The sequence below is a fragment of the Syngnathoides biaculeatus genome, chromosome 8 (assembly GCF_019802595.1).
Source record: "Syngnathoides biaculeatus isolate LvHL_M chromosome 8, ASM1980259v1, whole genome shotgun sequence".
Taxonomy (NCBI): Eukaryota; Metazoa; Chordata; class Actinopteri; order Syngnathiformes; family Syngnathidae; genus Syngnathoides; species Syngnathoides biaculeatus.
Genome location: NC_084647.1, coordinates 31,590,667 through 31,610,492, shown reverse-complemented (window position 1 = coordinate 31,610,492; position 19,826 = coordinate 31,590,667). Strand labels below are relative to the sequence as shown.

The window sequence follows — 19,826 nt, the reverse complement described above, 5'->3', positions numbered from 1 at the left end:
GATGATAGTCTAACATCTTTTTTTTTCTGGGCACGCCCTCACACGATCAACCAAAACTGCCTCGCGATCAACGCATTGAGCATCCCTGGTGTAATCGAATTTCCTTAGACATAGCTCCTGATGTTGATGACTTTGAACGTAAATGCGCTCGCTTTACGTTAAGCAGCTCGGAACATGTCCTTTTGGCATCACTTCCGAACATTCTCAGTACGGTTAACTTGCATTTCCTGTTTCCGGGTAAACAATGATTGTTTCGGATCAGGGTTGTTTTGTTGCCAACGTTTATGAAATAAACACGTAAATTAATGTCAAGACTACACAAAATAAATATATATGTGTCTATATCATATAATAATTTATATGTCAATATCAATTTTTTCTACTCATAAATTTTATGTGGGGGATTTTTTGTGCTCGACTGTGCAGATTTACGAGTGCGATGGCGCGCGGATGGGAACGTCAAATGTGAGTGACTGGAATCAGCATAATGCACCTTTCCTTATGAAGTCCACATAGATTTTTCACACTGATGACTTCATTTCAATATGCAGGAAAGACACCTGCACTGGTGCCACTTGGAATTATTGTTTTTTTTTTTGTCTACAGCTTTGCTATTGATGGGTCACCCCCTGCGTGCGTATAAAGGAGCATTAAAACAACTGGATGAACACACTAGGTTTTAGTTTGAGTCCTATGCCGTGAAGTCATTGGTGAATATATACGTATGCATCTTTTAAATAAAACACTGATCTCTGTTCAGCAAACAATACTACTGCATACAATCTGGTTGGATATAACTCACCGGATCAAATACTAACATCCTGCAGAGGAGATGAACAGCTTCATGAGTCACTTGACTGGACAGTGTGTAAAAAACAGGAAGGGATGGCTGGAAAAAAAAAATCACAACATTAGCCATAATGGAGGAAGGACATTCACAGTTACAATTTCTCTGGTTCTTGTGATCAAAGGCCACAGGTTTTTATAACCATGGTTCAATGGTACCAAGTGAAACTGTACTACGGGGAAGAGCTGTTTGTTGTGACTTATCACAGAAGCTCCAATGACACCACTTCTGTCCCGTGACAGAATCATATTAAAAAAAGGGGATGGCTCACCCTCTTTAAAAGCACGTGTGCAGGCATTCTTAAGTGTATTTATCATTTATTACCCATCCAAAAATTATGCAAGAAGGGCAGTAAAGTAAGATACTTAACTCCATTCCCAAGAGAACCAGGTTCCTAAACATCTTCTTTAACCCTCAATCATCTCATTATGGGACATATGGCCCACTACTGAATTGTAGGTACCAACACAAAGAGGAAAATCAAAGATGAAAACGCTCATCTAAGGACAAGCAGACTGAATTTTGCACTTGAAGGGGAACTAAACCCAGATTTTTCTAACCCTCCATATTCCAGAAATTGTTTCATTTTCATCCTAAATGCTTATGTTTTTAATTGACAGGAGGCCCATCAAGCAGTGGTGGTGCTGTTCATGGCTGCTCTTCTGCTGACTGGTAACCCTCAAAAGTCCCATTCATGGTTACTCATGGGCAATGCCGCGAACGTAGACTCTGACCAGACAACTGACTTCCTTGAGCTGTTCCTTATGAGCGAGCTGCTTCAACACACTCTGATCAAAACACACCACTTTGCTCAGGATTTATATGAAGCATAAATGGCTAGCTCTCAAATGGATTGAGGTTTCTGTTGCCTGGACAGGGATCACTGGGCCCCCCCCCCACTCTAGAGCCAGGCTTGAAGTGGTGGGCAGGCCTGGATGAGATTTGCCTGTAGTTCCTAGAGACTCTGGATGTTGTAGAGCTGTCCTGGTTGGCATGCCAACATCGGGGACAGTGCCTATGGATTGGCAAACTAGGGTGGCGGTCCCCCATTTTAAGGACGGGGACTGAAGGGTACATTCCAACTATAGGGGGATTCCACTCCTCAGCCTCCTTGGTAAGGACTATTCAGGGGTGCTGGAGAGGAGAGTCCATTAAGAAGTTGAATCTCAGATTGAGGAGGAGCAGTGTTTTTTTCGACCTGGGCATGGAACAGTGGACCAGCTCTACATTCTCAGTAGGGTGCATGGGAGTTCACCAACCAGCATACTGTACATGTGTTTCGTGTCTTTCAGTGGGTATTGTGGGGGGTGCTTGGGAGTATGGGTTACCAGACCCCTTGATATGGGCTGTTTGGTCCTTGTACGACCGGTGTCAGAATTTGGTCTGCAGTGCTGGCAATTCTGACTCATTTCCAGTGAGGGTTGGACTCCACCAAGGCTGCCCTTTGTCACTGATTCTGTTCATCACATTTATAAACAGAATTTGTAGGTGCAGCCAAGGTTTGGAGTGGGTTCGGTCTGGTTTCCTCAGCATTGCATCTCTGCTTTTTGCAGATTATGTGGTTCAGTTGGCTTCATCAAGCCATGATCTCCGACTCTCACTGGATGAGTTCGGAGCCAAGTGTAAAGCGGCTGGGATGAGAATCAGCACCTCCAAATCTAGGACCATGGTGCTCAGTCAGTAAAGAGTGGCATGCCTCTCTTTTTCGCTTTGGTTTTTGAACGAAAATTGGTATTCAAACGCCCCGCCGAGCTGACCCACGACGATTTGTTATTGTCCTTTCGAACGCACATCCGAAAAAAAACGTAAAAGACATCAAGCGCGTGAGGCCACGCACTGCACATGGCACAACCAGTTGACTCACACATTCCTCTGCTCGCAGACATTTCCCAGTACTGTAGTGACTTTTTTTTTCTTCAAATTGAGCAACATTAACCCCCAATCATGGCTCCAAAGAAGGCAACTGGAACTGCTGGTGCTGAAAAAAAGGAAAGTGGTGCATAAAACTGTCGACTTCAAGAAGGATTTCATAGCCGAGCATGAATCTGGTGTGCGTATTTCTGCGTTATCGAAGAAGTATAGCATGGCGAAAATGACGATCAGCACCATTCTGAAACACAAGGATGCCCCTAAAGCAAGTGATGTTGCTAAAAGAGCAACAATGCTGACCAAGCAGAGGCCACAGATCTTGGAGGAAGTCGAAAAGTTGCTTCTTATTTTCGTGAACGAGGAGCAGTTAGCTGGGGATAGTGTTGGCGAGCAAGGGAGCAGATGTCGTCTGATGAAGCTGAAGGCAGGAAGGATGTCTCAAGTGTCAATATTAAAGTTATCTGCGCTAAATGGAACGACATCCATCATTTTGTAGAACTTCATCAGCCAAATAAAGCTGAATGTTGCAGAGCACTGCAAAATTTTCATGACGTTGTTATGAGCCACTTCAGAAACATGCTTAAAAAATGGCAGAAACAAACAGATTCATTATTTGTGAAAAAGGGGTGAGTCACCCCACCAAAGACATTTGAAACTGTTGTTTTGCATTGCTTTTTTCTTTTGTTCCATTAACCCTACCTCTATTTGCAAGTTATTTTTTTTTACGTTACGTACTTTCTGTGCAAATAAAAAACTATTTGTTTTTTCCCCCTCATTATTGCTTGTTTAAAGTTATTCTGCACTTTTGTTAAGAAAAAAGGTTTACAAGGCTGGGGGCTGAGTCGCTACAGATACAACAATACACTCCAAGCCTAGAGCATACTCTACTTGGCTAAAGCATATATTTTAAGCAAAAAAATGAATATATTTCTTAAATGATTTAATTATATAAAGTATTTAAACTATACACGTATTTCTACTATGCAGGTTATTATTAGGAAAAGCTAAAAAAATCGCTTAAAGAAATCTATTTTTTTTAGGCTTGGAACGCATTATTTCCTTTTCCATACATTATAATGGGAAAACGTGCTTTGGTTTTTGAACGTTTTGGTTTTCAACCAGCCTTCTGGAATGGATTGTGTTGGAAAACTAAGGCACCACTGTACATTCTAAACTGGAAAATATCTGGGCCAAAAATGGGAAAAAATTTGTGGAATTATTGACATTTTTGGTATTTTTTTTTTTTAATCTTGAAAATCATTCCCAAAGAGACTTCAATAACTTCATTGTTTTGAATTGTGAATTAGAATGATGTGAATCTCTTTTGTTGAATGTGTCATTGGAAATGAATGGGCAATTTTTTGGCACAAAAAAAACCTTGTGGGTAATTTGAAAATGTTCCAACTCAGATAAGTAATAGCACGTGAGGCATTAATTTTGAGAATGTGTCTAAGTTAGAACAGAGTTAATTGGGTGTAAAATGGAAATGGAGAAGCGTGACAAAAAATGTGGCAGAATGAGAATGATATGATCTAAAAGGTGTAATTCCTGGAGAAATTGCAAGAATGCTAAAATAATTTGAATTTGAAAGTTCATTAAATTTGGTAAATGGGATTCGTTCACAGGTCAGCTTGAATGAGATGAAGAGGTAAAAGTTGGAATGGTGCAAATCACTTGACAAATAAGGAAGTTAAACCCAAATGTGTAATATTTAAAGTGTATGGAAAGTTCTTGTGCACCTTTTTGCTAATATTATACAGTTTTTTATGCAGAATTCAAATCTGAAATCCATTATGAAGGAAATATTTTTATTTTTCGATTATCGGCAAAAAAAGATCGCACATTGCTGGATTGGCCGGAAAAAGACAGAAATGAACTGGAAACAGCCGAGTAGGAATGTGACAGGACCGGTGACAACAACGGCGAGCATTGGAATACATTGTAAGAACGACAATGAATTTTCCGATATTTTGAGCGATGAACACTATTCTGAAGGGTCCCATGAAGACGGTGAAGAATACAAGCTTTATAAAGGCATTAAAGGTTATCAATTTGAGACAGTTAGACAGCATACACATTCAAATACAGACGAAATAGCTGGCCGTGAAGAAAGTGCCGAGCACACAGGGGAGCAGGATATGCGTCGTGTTGTAAACACAGACTGGTAAGCATTTGTGAAGTTCTTGTTTAAGTTAGTCATAAATTGATTAATAGTAAAGGCTTCTATATCCTGAATGTATATACAAAGTTTTTGGTCTTGTTTTAAAATTATGCAAACACTGTGTATTTAGTAAATAGGTACGAGACCACGCGGCCGTTCACTGTACATCGCAATGGATCTGCCTGTGCTTGAATGAAAAACTGCAGTGCGATGTGCGTCACTAATTTGCGTGTACAAAGCTCGTTTATTATCGCACCAAAACACACAGATGATAAAGTTGTCCACAGTCTAATTTGTTATATTTTCACAAATAAGAATTTTAATGAACGAAATCCGTTTAGAATATTGCCATGTTAATTTGAGAGCAATAGCTGGTGATATCTTGCTTCACCATCAATACAATTTCACGTGGTAAACTGATGCCATAACCAGACAGTACCCAGACCTGTCCAAATCCTATTTTAGTCACAATTTTCCCAAGATGTAATGAGCAAAACCGGAAAACTTTATACTGAAAGCTCTAAACCGGTATCTTGTGGTTTTGTTAGGGCACTAAATGCTTAAAATACAAATGTAAAAGGGGTGGATGGTTCTGTTTACTGGACTGCTATGGGTCTTTGACCTGTAGAAATTTGTGAATGTGAACAGATTTTTTCATTTTTTATTTTATTATATCCACAGGTGTGCATGTAAATGCTGCATTCCTATGGAAACAACAGGAGAGCTCTTACTGCCATGAGAGTCATCATATTCACCAGAAAATGGCAGATGATCCAGACCATCTACACTGTTGGCAATAAATCCTGGGTTCGCCGTTATCCACTGTAGAATCTACAGTGCATGACGGTACACCCAGGATTTATTCCCAGCTGTCTGAACACATGAGCACTGGAGGTTGCCTTTTCACAATTCAGGCAACAGTATCAGCAGCAACTGGATTTTCCACAGCACGAGTAAGAGTTAATTTAAAAATTATTTCTCCTAAACAGCCCAGCTTTCTGACATTCACATTCATCCATCCATCCGTTTTTTTCATCCCTTAGCTTGACAAGGGTCACGGGAGTGCTGAACCTATCCCAACTGTCATCAAGCAGAAGGAACTGGGGATCCCGTTGAAAACGCACACAGGCACAGGGAGAACATGCAAACTCCACACAGGTGGGTCGGGATTGAGGCCAACGCTTTACAGCTGCGCCTCCATGTCGCCCTGCTAAAATCAGCATTTGTCCAATCAATGCTTGTTCAAACAAAGTCCCATTCTGGAAAATTGTCATTTTCTTATTTTCAGGTTAATGCGACATACTGCTTATAGACAGCTTGTGAGATGGTGTTGGGGAATTTTTGGCAGAAATAACCGCGTGCCACATCCTTCCTGGTGTGTGTCAAAGATTCCTGAAGCCTTTCCTTATCCAGAGGACCAAGAGTGCACAGGTCTACATCCTGATTTTTGTATATGAAGTAAACATACACCACAGAATGAGAATCATAGCATTTTTATTGAACTGTATGCTTATATTTTGTATAAATATGTTGCATAACATTTGCACAGAATTATTATTTTTCTTTCAATAAGGTTTTTGAGAATACCTGAGATTGAAATACATGTTGCAGTATTCTCTCTACTGTCGGCAAGATATGTGGTCCATTTTCACAAATAGGCACTTTATCAGTCTAGCAACTTTGGAATGGACCAAAGATGGAGGTTCAGCATCTGCTGGTTCAATTTCAACCTCTTATTCTTAATTAGCTCGTAATTAATCTAGAAAAACACGGTTCATCGTTTATAAAATAAGAAAAAAAATGTGTAGATAAAGCACAGGTTTACTTCTATTTCAAGGTGTACAAATTATTTTTGATAAATTGCAAACAGGTCTCCTGTGAGTGACTAGTATGTAATACTGCTTGTATTAATACTAAGTAGTATTTTATTTTTTTTAAAAACTGCACAAATACATATATAAAAGATTTGTATACATCCATCCATATTCTTAGCCGATTATCCTCACAAGGGTCACGAGTGCTGGAGTCCATCCCAGCTGTCAACGGGCAAGAGGCAGAATACACCCGAACTGGTTGCCAGCCAATTGAAGGGCACAGAGAGAAAAACAGCCGCACTCACAATCACACATTGGGGAAATTTAGTGTCCCATTAATGTTGAATGTTTATAGGATGTGGGAGGAAACTGGAGTGCCCGGAGAAAACCCATGCAGAACAGGGAGAACAAACGCAAACAAACTCCACACAGGGAGGGCTGGGATTGAACACAGGTCCTCAGCACTGTAAGGCCAACACTTTCCAGCAGCTCCACCGTGTTGCAATTTGTACAAAATATTATCCTCTTTTCCTAGTTGCGAATGGTCAAACAATTCGCAGTAATAAAATATTTTTCGCTAAGACCGACGTGCTGATTTCATTCAACCATGTCAACAGTGTTCAAAGTTTTCAGTAAATAAAACATGACCAACATACCTTTGCAACTTGTCTTTTAACAAAAGCTCTTTGGTGTTTTAGTATTTTCTACGGGGGGCTGAGTTTGCCAAAGTGTGTCAAGGTTCAGCGGCTGATCCACTTTCGCGTTTGGTGACTTTAGCAACACAACACCGATCTCTTCAGGTGTCGCAACCGCCTGTATGGTTGGTACTGATCCGAGTTTTAACATTGAAAACTCATCTCAGACATTAATCCACCAGTAAAAGTGTCCGGGGGTGAAATGTTCACTGCATTTGACAGAAGGCTGACCGAGGAATTATCGAAACGAGTGGGTTTTTCTTCAGTGTAAACCGGCGTGGCTCCATGCTAATCCTCATCCCTGCAGTGATGTCAGAGGCCATTCACCATAAATGAGTCATTTTTCAGGTAAGGAAAACTAAGTCAAAGACTGTGGACTTTAATTCATAAACACTTATGTTTTTTGGTAAAAAACACCAAACAGAATATGCATTTTATGGTACAGTTGAACATGCAGTATATTTTCATCTAAATAAGTTAATTTACATTAGAAATTAGACATTACAGACACTTTTAGAAATTTCAGGCTTTCATTTTGAAATTTCATGAAACTTGAAAAAAACGGGTTGGCTTGAAAGAGCTGAATAAGTATCAAAAGCAACGCTCTGATTCTGTTGAGAAATATGAAACTTATAGCCATTTTGGGGGAAGATTTGGAATTTCAGGCTTTTATTTGGATAAGGGCAGCATGGGGGAGCAGCTGTAAAACGTTGGCCTCAAGGTTCTGAGGTCCCGGGTTCAATCCTGGACCTGCCTGTGTGGAGTTTGCATGTTCTCCGCATGCCTGCACTCCAGTTTCCTCCTACATCCCAAAAACATGCAACATTAATTGAACACTCTAAATTACCCATTGGTGTGATTGTAAGTGCGATTGGCTGGAACCAGTTCAAGGTGTACCCTGCCTTCTGCCTGATTACAGCTTGGATCGGCTCCAGCACTCCAGCGACTCTTGTGAGGATAAGCGGCTAAAATGGAAGGATGGATCAGTCAGAAGTGCAAATCGGTCGAGAAATGAAGTTATGGCCAGTTATGGGAACTTTGGGTTTTTATTTTAAAGGTCTTATCCAGAGGACCTATATGTTATTTATATATCACACAAACGTAGCTAATTTTTCATTAAACAATATTTTAAAATTCTCAATACAACAGAAATGAAATAAATTAGCGCCAAAGTGCACATTTTCCTTGTAATCCAAATGCCTCCGATGTCTGTTTCTGTCATTATCCTGCCGCTCCAGCCCGGGCTGTGCGGGTGCCAGCGCGGTTGCGCTGATTGGGAGGCGCACACCTGCGGCTCATGCGGGCTGATTATCCGGTGTATTTATATGACCCCGACGACGACTGGTCAGGCGAGTTCGTTGAGCTTCATGTCCCGTTCGAGTACTCCCGTATCCCTGATCGACAACCCGTGTGTACCGACCTTTGTCTGTTCTTCGACCAACCCCGTAAGCCTGACTCCTTTGATACTTCTGCCTGCTTTGATCGTTCTCCCGTGTACCGACTCCTGCCTGCCCGCTCACCTGCTCTCTTCACCCGACGTCCCAACTACCCCTGCTGTACTTGACTGCCTGCTCAATCCCCGACCACGAAATAATAAACGTTTCTCCCCGAACTACCTTGCATCGTCCGAGTCCTGCATTTGGGTCCTACTCCCGTTCCAATGGGTCGTGACAGTTTCAACCGAGGCTCTGTTGAAGGTGCTTCCGTGTGACATCACGCCCAGACAACCCCAGTAAAACAATGGCTTCCTACACAGACAATCATACACGCTCCGACTGGGATCCAGAGGAGTTAGACAGCAGTGATGAAGAAGTTTTTATGGAATTCTCTGTGGAAGAGACAGGAGGAACTGAAGAGGAGGAATTTTCTTATTCTTCCTGTGTTTAAAAACATCCCATGGAGGTGTAATTCAAATATATGTGTACGTTTGAACCTGAGTTGACAAATGCAACACAAGGACAGGATTCAGCGTGACCTGATGAAGTTGATATGGAACTTCGCAGTCAAAACACAGACTGCTAGGTGCCTCAAGAAATTTACCTACACCATGTTGACGAAATAATCAAATTCAAACACGTTTAAACATCTGATGCTGCTAGCACACAACAGTGAGTCGTGTTGTTGTTGTTTTGTACTAGCGAAAGAGTCCGCGTAAAACAAAAATCAAAACCTACGGTATCTTTCTGCATTTAAAGATTTAGCCGGTATTTTAAATAATGCACCTACCGTGAAGAAAATAAGTATTTGAACACCCTGCAATATGGCAAGTTCTCCCACTTAGAAATCATTGTGGGGACTGAAATTTTCATCATAGGTGCATGTCCACTGTGAGAGAGATAATTGATAAAGAAAAATCTAGAAATCACAATGTATGTTTTTTTTAATGGTTTATTTGTGTGATACAGCTGCAAATAAATATTCAAAAACCTGAGAAAACCAATGTTAATATTTGGTACAGTAGCCTGTTGTTTGCAATTACAGAGGTCAAATGTTTCCTGTAGTTGTTAACCAGGTTTGCATACACTGCAGGAGGGATTTTGGCCTACTCCTCCACATCGATCGTCTCTAGATCAGACAGGTTTCTGACTGAGGGAAAGAGGTTGTTCCCCAAAATTTCACAATACACACAATGGCCGCGGTCATCCTCTCCTTAAAGCAGTGCAGTCGTCCTGTCCCATGTGCAGAAAAACACCCCCAAAGCATGACGCTACCACCCCCATGCTTCACAGTAGGAATGGTGTTATTGGGATGGAACTCATCATTTATCTTCCTCCAAACACGGTGCGTGGAATTATGACCAAAAAATTCAATTTTGGTCTCATCTGAACACAAAAACGTCTCCCATGACTCCTCTGTATCATTCAAAAGGTCATTGGCAAACTTAAGACGAGCCTTGACATGTGCTAGTTTAAGCAGGGGAACCTTCCGTGCCAAGCATGATTTCAAACCATGACGTCTTAGTGTATTACCAACAGTCACCTTGGAAACGATGGTCCCAGCTCTTTCAGGTCACTGACCAAGTCCTGTTGTGTAGTCCTGGCCTGATTCCTCACCTTTCTAAGGATCATTGAGAACCCACGAGGTGATAGCTTGCATGGGCCTCAACTCCGATTGAGATTTACAGTCATGTTCAGCTTCTTCCATTTTCTAATGATTGCTCCAACAGTGGACCTTTTTTCACTAAGCTGCTTGGCAATTTCTCTGTAACCCTTTCCAGCTGTGTGGAGTTGTACAATTTTGTCTCTGGTGTCTTTGGACCTAACACAGACGCATCTGACTCAAGATAAGACATGGAATGGAGGTGGACCTTTAAAGTGAGAGAACTTGCAACATAGCAGGGTGTTCAAATACTTGTTTTCTTCACTGTAACACTTGAGGAAACACTGCCGTCGTCAAATTTCAGGAAGACCTCAGCATCAACAGTACACTAACTTTATACAGTGTCCAAATTTCGTAACCTTCTAAACATCACATGGATACGGATATTAGCTGACAGATATATTTGTATCTGTATTGCACTTACATTTAAAATGAGGTAGATACTTCTCAATACTAAACAACTGAACACGTACGTACTTACCTGCTACTGAAATCAAGTGAACGCTGTACCAGGTTTTCAAAGCAGTCCTCCGTGAAATGCTTGGAACAGATTACTGTCCACTTTGATTTGTAAATCCATTGTGCCCACTTTGTTTTCACAAACCTGGTCTATAACCTGCCTATCTGTTCATCTTTCGGCCATTCATGTAAGCTGCCTTCGTCAGCATTTGACGCATAACATAACATCTTTGTGAGCTTTTTCACTCTCTGGCTAAATGTTGTCGTGACGTGACGTCACATTCCGGGGAGTTACGGAATTTGCCTAATCTAAGTGACATTTCGAACAAAATCTTGAGACTGACTTTGATGCTAATTTATTTCATTTCTGTTGTGTTGATAATTTTTTAAATATTTTTATGAGGTTTCAGCTACATTTGTATGATAGACAAATGAAATACATTTCCTCTGGATTTGACCTTTAAAACTTCATGTAATCTGGGAAATGGGTGTTGTTCACAGGTCATCTTGAATGAGTTCAATAAACAGAAGTAGCAACAGTGAGATTTCATTGAGAAATAAGGAAGATACAGTCATCTCGCTCTACTTCATGCTTCACCTATTGTGGCTTCAGTGCATCACAGGTGGCAAAGATGGCAAAAGTTACACTTGTGTGGCGCCATTCTAGCATGAATGAATCAGCGGTGTGTTACATAAACACTGGTGTTGAAAACATCTATAAAATCGCCTCAATACATTTAATGAAGAAGTGAAATGTGTGATAATGACACCCCAGCTGCAATGTTGGATTCACCTTCTCGAAGACGAGGGATTTCAGCAAGCAAAGGCTGGTTTGAAAAATTTCAAAAGCGTGCGACAATATGGTACGAACTTTCATTTTTATTATTTGTGTTGACTGGGTTATGTCCTTTAAGAGAGTGTGGGATTTAAATGGATTAATTGTACATGAAGTTATCTCATATTTGCTCTCATTTTGCTTTTAATGCTCTTTTCGTATGCTTAATATACGCACATTGACTCGCGTTTGCTTTGTTTGCTTACGGTTGCTTTGTTTATCAAGTCAGGGTTGCTTTATTTATCACATTTGCTTTGTCTGTTACATTTTGGTCCGCCTTAAGGAAATTAGAAAAAAGGATTTGTGGAGATGTGGCCAGAATGGGCTGGAGATTGTGAGAGACACAACCTGCATTCTCCTTGCAAGCATAACTTTTTCTTGTCAAGGAGGGGCGCCACACCGGCGAAACGGAAGTAATGTAACAGCAGCATATCGGATGTGATGTCATAAAAGTGTGTCGCAGACATTTGGTGCTACCCAAGAAGACATCAACACGTTTGCTTCTTTTATGACTTTCTGTACTCCAATAAAAATGTTATTTTATTGTCATTGTTTAACTAGACACTTGTTATGTTGTAATTTTTGTCTCAAGAATGCAAAGTATAAATGCTGTACTGTTGATTACACATTCTGGGACCAACTGGCTGGGCTCCAGCAGAAGTCTCCGATTGACGAATGGTAACTATACAGTAATATAATAGAGTTAGTGTTTTATAATTTATATGTATATAGTAGTAAGTTTCTTTCGGCTTGTCCCTTTCGGGGTCGCCACAGCGTGTGTCATCTCAGATGAACGCACATATGTTTGGCACAATTTTTACGCCGGATTATATTTAAAAGGTTTTAAAATGAAAGTTTTAACAAAATACTTATTAAGTCTCAAGTATGCAAAGTACAAATACTGTTTGTATATTTTCAACGTTCTGGTCCTAACATGAACTTACATCTGCCACTACTTCACGGTTTTTCACTTTTCGCGGCTGGTTCTGCTCCCAATTAACCACGAAAAATGAGGGATTACTGTACATCCAAATTTGCAAAATGTTGGGAATTTTGGCTTTTATTTTGAAATTTTATTATTACAAAATTGTTCCCAGGTTGGCTTGAATGAGCTGAACAAGTACAAATTGGAACAGTGTGAATTGGTCAAGAATCAGTCAAGAAATAATAAGCTAGGTCCAAATATGTAAAAATAAAACTTTCATTTGGGATTTTATTTACTGAAATTTGGGAGATAAGAGTTATTCACCGGTTGGCTTGAATGAGCTTAATACGTAGAAGTCGAAACAGTGAAATTCCGTTGATTTATTTTATTTTGAAAAATTAATTTTGATATGTGGCTTGCAACTGACTGGCGACCAGCTTAGGGAGTGGTCTGTCTGTTGCCTGAAGTTAGCTGGGATCGGGCTCAAGCACTCGCGTGACCATTGTGAGGAAAAGTGGCTTGTAAGATAAAGATGGGCATTTCAAACAACTGTTAGCATGACACATACATCAAATACAATGGATGTCATGGGGTTGTATATTTTCAATGCATCCTTATGGGGGCACAAGCCAGTGCAATCTGTAGGCCGGTCCCAAGCCTGGATAAATAGAGTGTTGCGTCAGGAAGGGTGTCCGGTGTGAAACTGTGCCAAACAAATACGAGCATTCATCTAAAGAATACCATACGAGATCAGTCGTGGCCTGGGTTAACGACGCCCCGCCCATGCATCATTAACCTGCAGGGTGTCAGTGGAAATTCAGCAACTGTGGGTTGAAGACAAATAAGAGGAAGAAACTGAATTCGTCGGCAGATAAAGAAGACGAATGCACAGAGCCTACAACTGAGTCTAGGGACTTTGAATGTTGGGACTATCACAAAAAAACTCAGGAGTTGGTTGACATGATGATTATGAAAAAGGTTAATATATTGTGCATCCAAGAAAGCTGGTGTAAAGGAGGAGCAGGATTTAAATTATTTTACCATGGAGTAGATGGGAAGAGAAATGGTGTAGTTATTTTAAGGGAAGAGCTGGCTAAGAATAACTTGGAGGTGAAAAGAGTATTACATCGAGTGATGAGGCTGAAATTTGAAATCGAGGGTAGTAGGTGTAATGGGATTAGCGGCTATGCCCCAAAGGTAGGATGTGACCTAGAGTTGAAAGAGAAATTCTGGAAGGAACTAGATGAAGTCGTTCTGAGTATCCCAGACAGAGAGAGAGTTGTGATTGGTGCAGATTGTAATGGACATATTGGTGAAGGAAACAGGGGCAATGAAGAAGTGATGGGTAAGTATGGCATCCAGGAAAGAACTTTGAGGGACAGATAGTGGTGGACTTTCAAAAAAGGATGGAAATGGCAGTAGTGAACACTTTTTTTTCAGAAGAGGCAGGAACATAGAGTGACCTACAAGAGCGGAGGTAGAAGCACGCAGGTGGATTATATTTTGTGCAGACGATGTAACCTGGAAGATGTTACTGACTGTGGTAAGGGTGAGTGTAGCTCGACAGCATAGAATGGTGGTGTGTAGGACGACTCTTGTTGTGGGTAGGAAGATTAAAAAGGCAAAAGTAGAGCAGAGAACTATGTTTTGGAAGATTAGAAAGGAAGAATGTTGTGTGGGTTTTCAGAATGAGGTGAGACAGGCTCTCAATGGACAGGAAGAGCTCCTGAAAGACTGGACTACTACAGCCAAGGTGATCAGAGAGACAGGCAGGAGAGTACTTGGGATGTCTTTTGGTAGGAAAGGGGAGAAGGAGACTAGGTGGTGGAACCTCAAAATACAGAAAGTCATACAAGGAAAGAGATTAGCGAAGAAGAAGTGGGACAGTGAGAGGACTGAGGAGAGGCAAAAAGAATACATTGAGATGCGACGTAGGGAAAAGGTAGAGGTGGCAAAGGCTAAACAAGAGGCACATGACATGTACACCAGGTTGAACACGAAAGAAGGAGAAAAGGATCTCTATAGGTTGGCCTAACAGACGGATAGAGATGGGAAGGATGTGCAGCAGGTAAGAGTGATTAAGGATAGCGATGGAAATGTGTTGACTGGTGGCAGTAGTGTGCTAAATAGATGGAAAGAATACTTTAAGAAGTTGAACAATGAAGAACATGAGATGCACTGAATCCGCAATAGGTGATTCTGGAAGTAGAGTGGGTTTACTGCACTGTGAAGACACTTTTCCTCAATATCTTAGCTTCTAAATAACCTAGAGCTTTTATTTTGACAGCTAAACTACAATTTTCAGGACTACCAAATCCAATACTCAAAATCATAGATGCGTTTACACAATTGTTACACTATGTATGCACAAATACTAATTTCAAGAATAAAATTTGCCCATCAAAATAAGCACCAACCGCTGGGCTGTGCGCAGAGATTTAATGGTCTAATTATTGTACAGGACGCTCCTATATAGCAACAGGGTTCAGGCGTTAGTTTGATTTGGAACCTGACAAAACAAAAAAGTCATCATGACCTTGCTATCGAGACGGACCTAAACATTATGGACAAGAACAAGGCACCCATACTCAAACATGAAACTAAATTTTCTGCTCAAAGTCACAAAGTTCACAATGTGATCAATCATGGAAACAGTATAGCTCTAACTAGTAATAGATCTTGAATGCAGATGAAACTCAGAATAAAGACTGGGGATGTAAGGGAAAACAATGACTTGTATGGCAGACTAATGGTCCTGACCAGGTCCAGCAGAGACAAAGAGGCCGCTATGAACCACAAATTACTCCAACAACAAGAGCCCAATTTGACCCAGATGACTGTAATTAGCGTCAACACTCCCACAACCCTTGGGAGGATAATCGGCTCATTGGATGGATGGATGGATGGATGGATGGATGGATGGATGGATGGATGATGGATGGATGGATGGATGGATGGATGGATGGATGGATGGATGGATGGATGGATGGATGGATGGATGGATGGATGGATGGATGGATGGATGGATGGATGGATGGATGGATGGATGGATGGATGGATGGATGGATGGATGGATGGATGGATGGATGGATGGATGGATGGATGGATGGATGGATGGATGGATGGATGGATGGATGGATGCTGGATGGAACTACTCACCAGGTCTGGAGAAATAAAATTTGATCAATGCATACCATACCAGAAGCTCCAAATAAAAACATAGCTCTGGTAGATGGAATTGGTCTTCTGTAGGCCAATAAACCAGCAACCAGTGACAGTCAAATATCTCAGCCAATGGGAAAAGACGGGGTCATGTCCCTCACATGAGAGTATGATGAAATCATCTTTGTGTTTGACATTTACAGGGATGGCTCAATTGAGATTGCTAGCTTGGATAAAATACAGGCAGTATGACAATATTAATTACAAATATAAACTATATCACAATGTGTAGGCCCCTTATACACTGCAGCCTTATGGGGGCACAAGCCTGGGTAATCTGTAGGGCGGTCCCAAGCATGGACAAATACAGAGGTTTGCGTCAGGAAGGCCATTTGGCAAAACTTTGCCAAACAAATAAGACATCATTTAAACTATTCCATACCGGATGGATTATGGCCCGGGTTAGCAACACTGGGCCCGGGCACCATTATCAAACAACTGTAGATTGTGGACGAAGAACAGGAAGAAAGTGGATTCTTTGGCAGAAAGAGAAGACGAAAGCACAGAGCCTACAGCTGAGTGTGGGGACTTTGAATGTTGGGACTATGACAGGAAAAGCTCAGAAGTTGGTTGAGATGATGAGTTTAGGGGCATGATTTAAATTATTTTAACAATGGAGTAGATGGGAAGACAACTGGAGGGTGGGTTATCAGAATCAGAATCAGCTTTAATGGCCAAGTGTGTAAAACACAAGGAATTTTTCTCCGGCAGTCGGTGCTACCCTGGTACGATAATCAGAACAAACAACAAGTAACAACGTAACAACAAGAACAAAGAACAAGTGACATTTCTGTTTATGGGAACTATTCCTGATAAGACATGCAAGACACAAGGTCTGGGCCCGGTGCTTTGTTGATCCTTTGTGGTGTGAAGCTTTAACGTCCCCTTCATGGATGCTAAATGGTGGAGAGGAAGGTGTAGTGGAAGGTGGTGCAGCTTGGGTGCGTAGTGTGAAAGTGTCTATTCGAATCTACAGTAAAAGGTATTTCAGTCATCGGCTAGGCCGCTCCTGTTTTCTACCGGGGGTGAACGTCGGTTGTAGTTAGTGAACGATTGTAGACCATGCCAAACTGATTTGGAGTCATTAGCGCCGACATGTTTTTCCAGTTTAACTGCATAGTCTCTCTTTGCAATGTTATTTTAAAGGAAGAGTTGGCTAAGAAAGTCTTGGGGGTGAAAAGAGGATTCAGCTCGAGTGATGAAGCCGAAACTTGAAATTGGGCGTGTTATCTATAATGTGGGCACCACGGTGGAGCAACTGTAAAGCATTGGCCTCACAGTTCTGAGCTGCTTTCGACGTATTGGCCACACCTGAATCAAGCGACGAGGTGGATCATAGTCTAACGTCTTTTTTTTTTTTTTGGGGGGGGGGGACACCGTCACACAATCAACGAAAAAACTGGCTCACTCCCGACTCATTGAGCGCCGCTGGTGGAATTGAATTTCCTTTGACATGGCTCATTTTGTTGATGACTCTCGACGTAAACAGTACGTGAAGTGAACTTGGAACATGTGCTTTTGGCATCACTTCCAAACATTCTCAATATGGTTAACTTGGATTTCCTGTTTCTGGGTGAATACTTATTGTTTAGGAGCAGGCTTGTTTTGTGAACAACGTTTATGAAATAAACACGTAAATTAATGTGAAGACTACACAAAATAAGCGACATCTTTCAATATCTATTTTTTGTACTTGTAACAAATTTTACGTGTGTGATTTTTCATGCTCCACTGTGCAGAGTTGCGAGTGCGATGGCATGCGGGCGCAAACGCGCTCGTCAAATGTGAGTGACTGACAGACACAAAGTTCAGGCAAAGTTCATAAATCAGTGCAGTGTTATTCTTGCAATAAAATTCTTTTGTAATCAAAGTACTCTTTTTGTGTTATGTTATATCGTAGGAAAGCATTGTTTAGCTATTTGAGGTGTCACAAACGAAAAAAATTGCAAAAATAGCAAAGGGAAAGTTCTGCTTGAAATGTATCCTTTCACAAAAAGCTTTTTTTCTAAGTTCATCCATCCATTTTCTACTGCTACTGCTCGCAGGGGAAGTAACTTCAGCAGGGATGCCCAGACTTCCCTTTCCCAAGCCACTTCTTCAGGAGTGATCCCGAGACGTTCCCAAGCCAGCCAAGAGACATAGCCTCTCCAGCATGTCCTGGGTCGTCTCAGAGGTCTCATTTTGGTGGAACATGCCCAGAACACCTCACCAGGGAAGCGTCCGGGAGGCATCCGAATCAGATGCCCCAGCCACCTCATCTGGCTCATCAATGTTGGTGTCCACCAACGTGTTCATGATTTGCTACCACAACAGGCACCGACCACCTTACGGTCTCAGCTCTAGTCGGCCGCCTTAGCAATGGAGCCACGGAACATTGTCCACTCGGACTCAATGACCCCTGCCTCCTCTGGGACGTCAGGAAAGTTCTTTCGGAGGTGGGAGTTGAAATTCCTTCTGATATGGGAATCTGCCCGCCGTTCCCAACAGACCCCCCACAATACATTTGGGCCTGCCATGTCTGACCAGAATCTTCACCCACCATTGGAGCCAACTCACCACCAGGTGGTGATCAGTTGACAGCTCCGCCATTCTCTTCACCCAAGTGTCCAAGTCATGCGGTTGCAAGTCCAATGACACGACCACAAAGTTGATCATCAAACTGTGACCTCGAGGGTCCTGGTGCCAGGTGGACATGTGGGCACCCTTATGTCTGAACCTGGTGTTCGTCATGGACAATCCGTGATAAGCACAGACGTCCATTAACAGAACACCACTCGGGTTCTGATCAGAGGGATCGTTCTTCCGAATCACGCCCTTCCAGGTCTCACTGTCATTGCCCACACGGACATTAAAGTCCCCCAGCAGAATGATGGAGTCCCCAGAGGGGGCGCTGTCCAGCACTCCCTCTAAGGACTCCAAAAAGGGTTGGTATTTTGAACTGCTGTTTGGTGCATCAGCACAGACAACAGTCAGGACCCGTCCCCCTACCTGAAGGACGAGGGAGGCTACCCTCTCATCCACTGGGGTAGACCCCAACGTACAGGCCCCGAGCTGGAAGGCGATTAGTATACCCACATCTGCTTGGTGTCTCTCACCGTGGGCAACTCCAGAGTTGAACAGGGTTCAACCCCTCTAAAGAGGACTGGTACCAGAGCCCAAGCAGTGCGTAGAGGCGAGTCCGACTATATCTAGTCAGAACTTCTCGACCTCACGCACGAACTCCGGCTGCTTCCCAGCCAAAGAAGTGACATTCCATGTCCCTAGAGCTCGTTTCTGTCGCCTTTGGCCACCCCCCAGCACACATCGCACCCTAATTTATTCTTGAAAATTGAATTTTCAAGAATACTGCTGTTTATCAAAGAATGGTTAAAGGTAGAAATGTACATTTTCTTCTGATGCAAGAAGAGGGTTAAATTTTCCATGTTTACATAGCTACAGAACTCAATTTTCTGTAGCCCTCCCAAAATCAGTTAAAATGGCCAAGAAGGGCTGGCATCCGGTTCTCTCAATTTGAAAACACGGCTGGCATTAAATGGGTTAAATTAGGGGTTTGAGCGCCCAAAGTTATAGACTGTATAACTTTAAGTCCTGAGGTGTTTGAAGTCCACAGGTCTGTAACTTTCTGAATAAAAATATAATCCCTTATGGGAAAAAAAATATATAGGGAGTCCTTGGTCCACGACTGAGATTCGTTCCCACAGTAGTGACATAACTCGAATTTTGACTTAAGTCGGATTTCACCATTAAAGTGAAAAATTAGATGACCGCTGGGATTGGCTTCAGCATTCCCGCAACCCTCGTTGAAGATAAGCGGCTCGGAAAATGGCTGGGTATGGGTATTAAAACTAGAATAACGTAAAAAATATAGGATGCTTCACTTACTATTAGGGATGGGAGGCT

General features: G+C 41.9%; 1 protein-coding gene across 14 annotated transcripts in view; it reads right to left on the bottom strand.

Moving 5' to 3' along the window:
• nlk2 (nemo-like kinase, type 2) overlaps positions 1–19,826 on the bottom strand; it is a 209,689-nt gene that overhangs the window by 129,171 nt on the left and 60,692 nt on the right. For all 14 annotated transcript variants that reach the window (XR_009796104.1, XR_009796105.1, XM_061827600.1 and 11 more), the window contains one exon: positions 803–889. Coding sequence is in view for 12 of the 14 variants with exons in the window: in XM_061827600.1 (XP_061683584.1) it covers positions 803–889 (87 nt within the window). In the remaining 2 variants the exon portion in view is untranslated. The remainder of the gene's footprint in view (positions 1–802; positions 890–19,826) is intronic.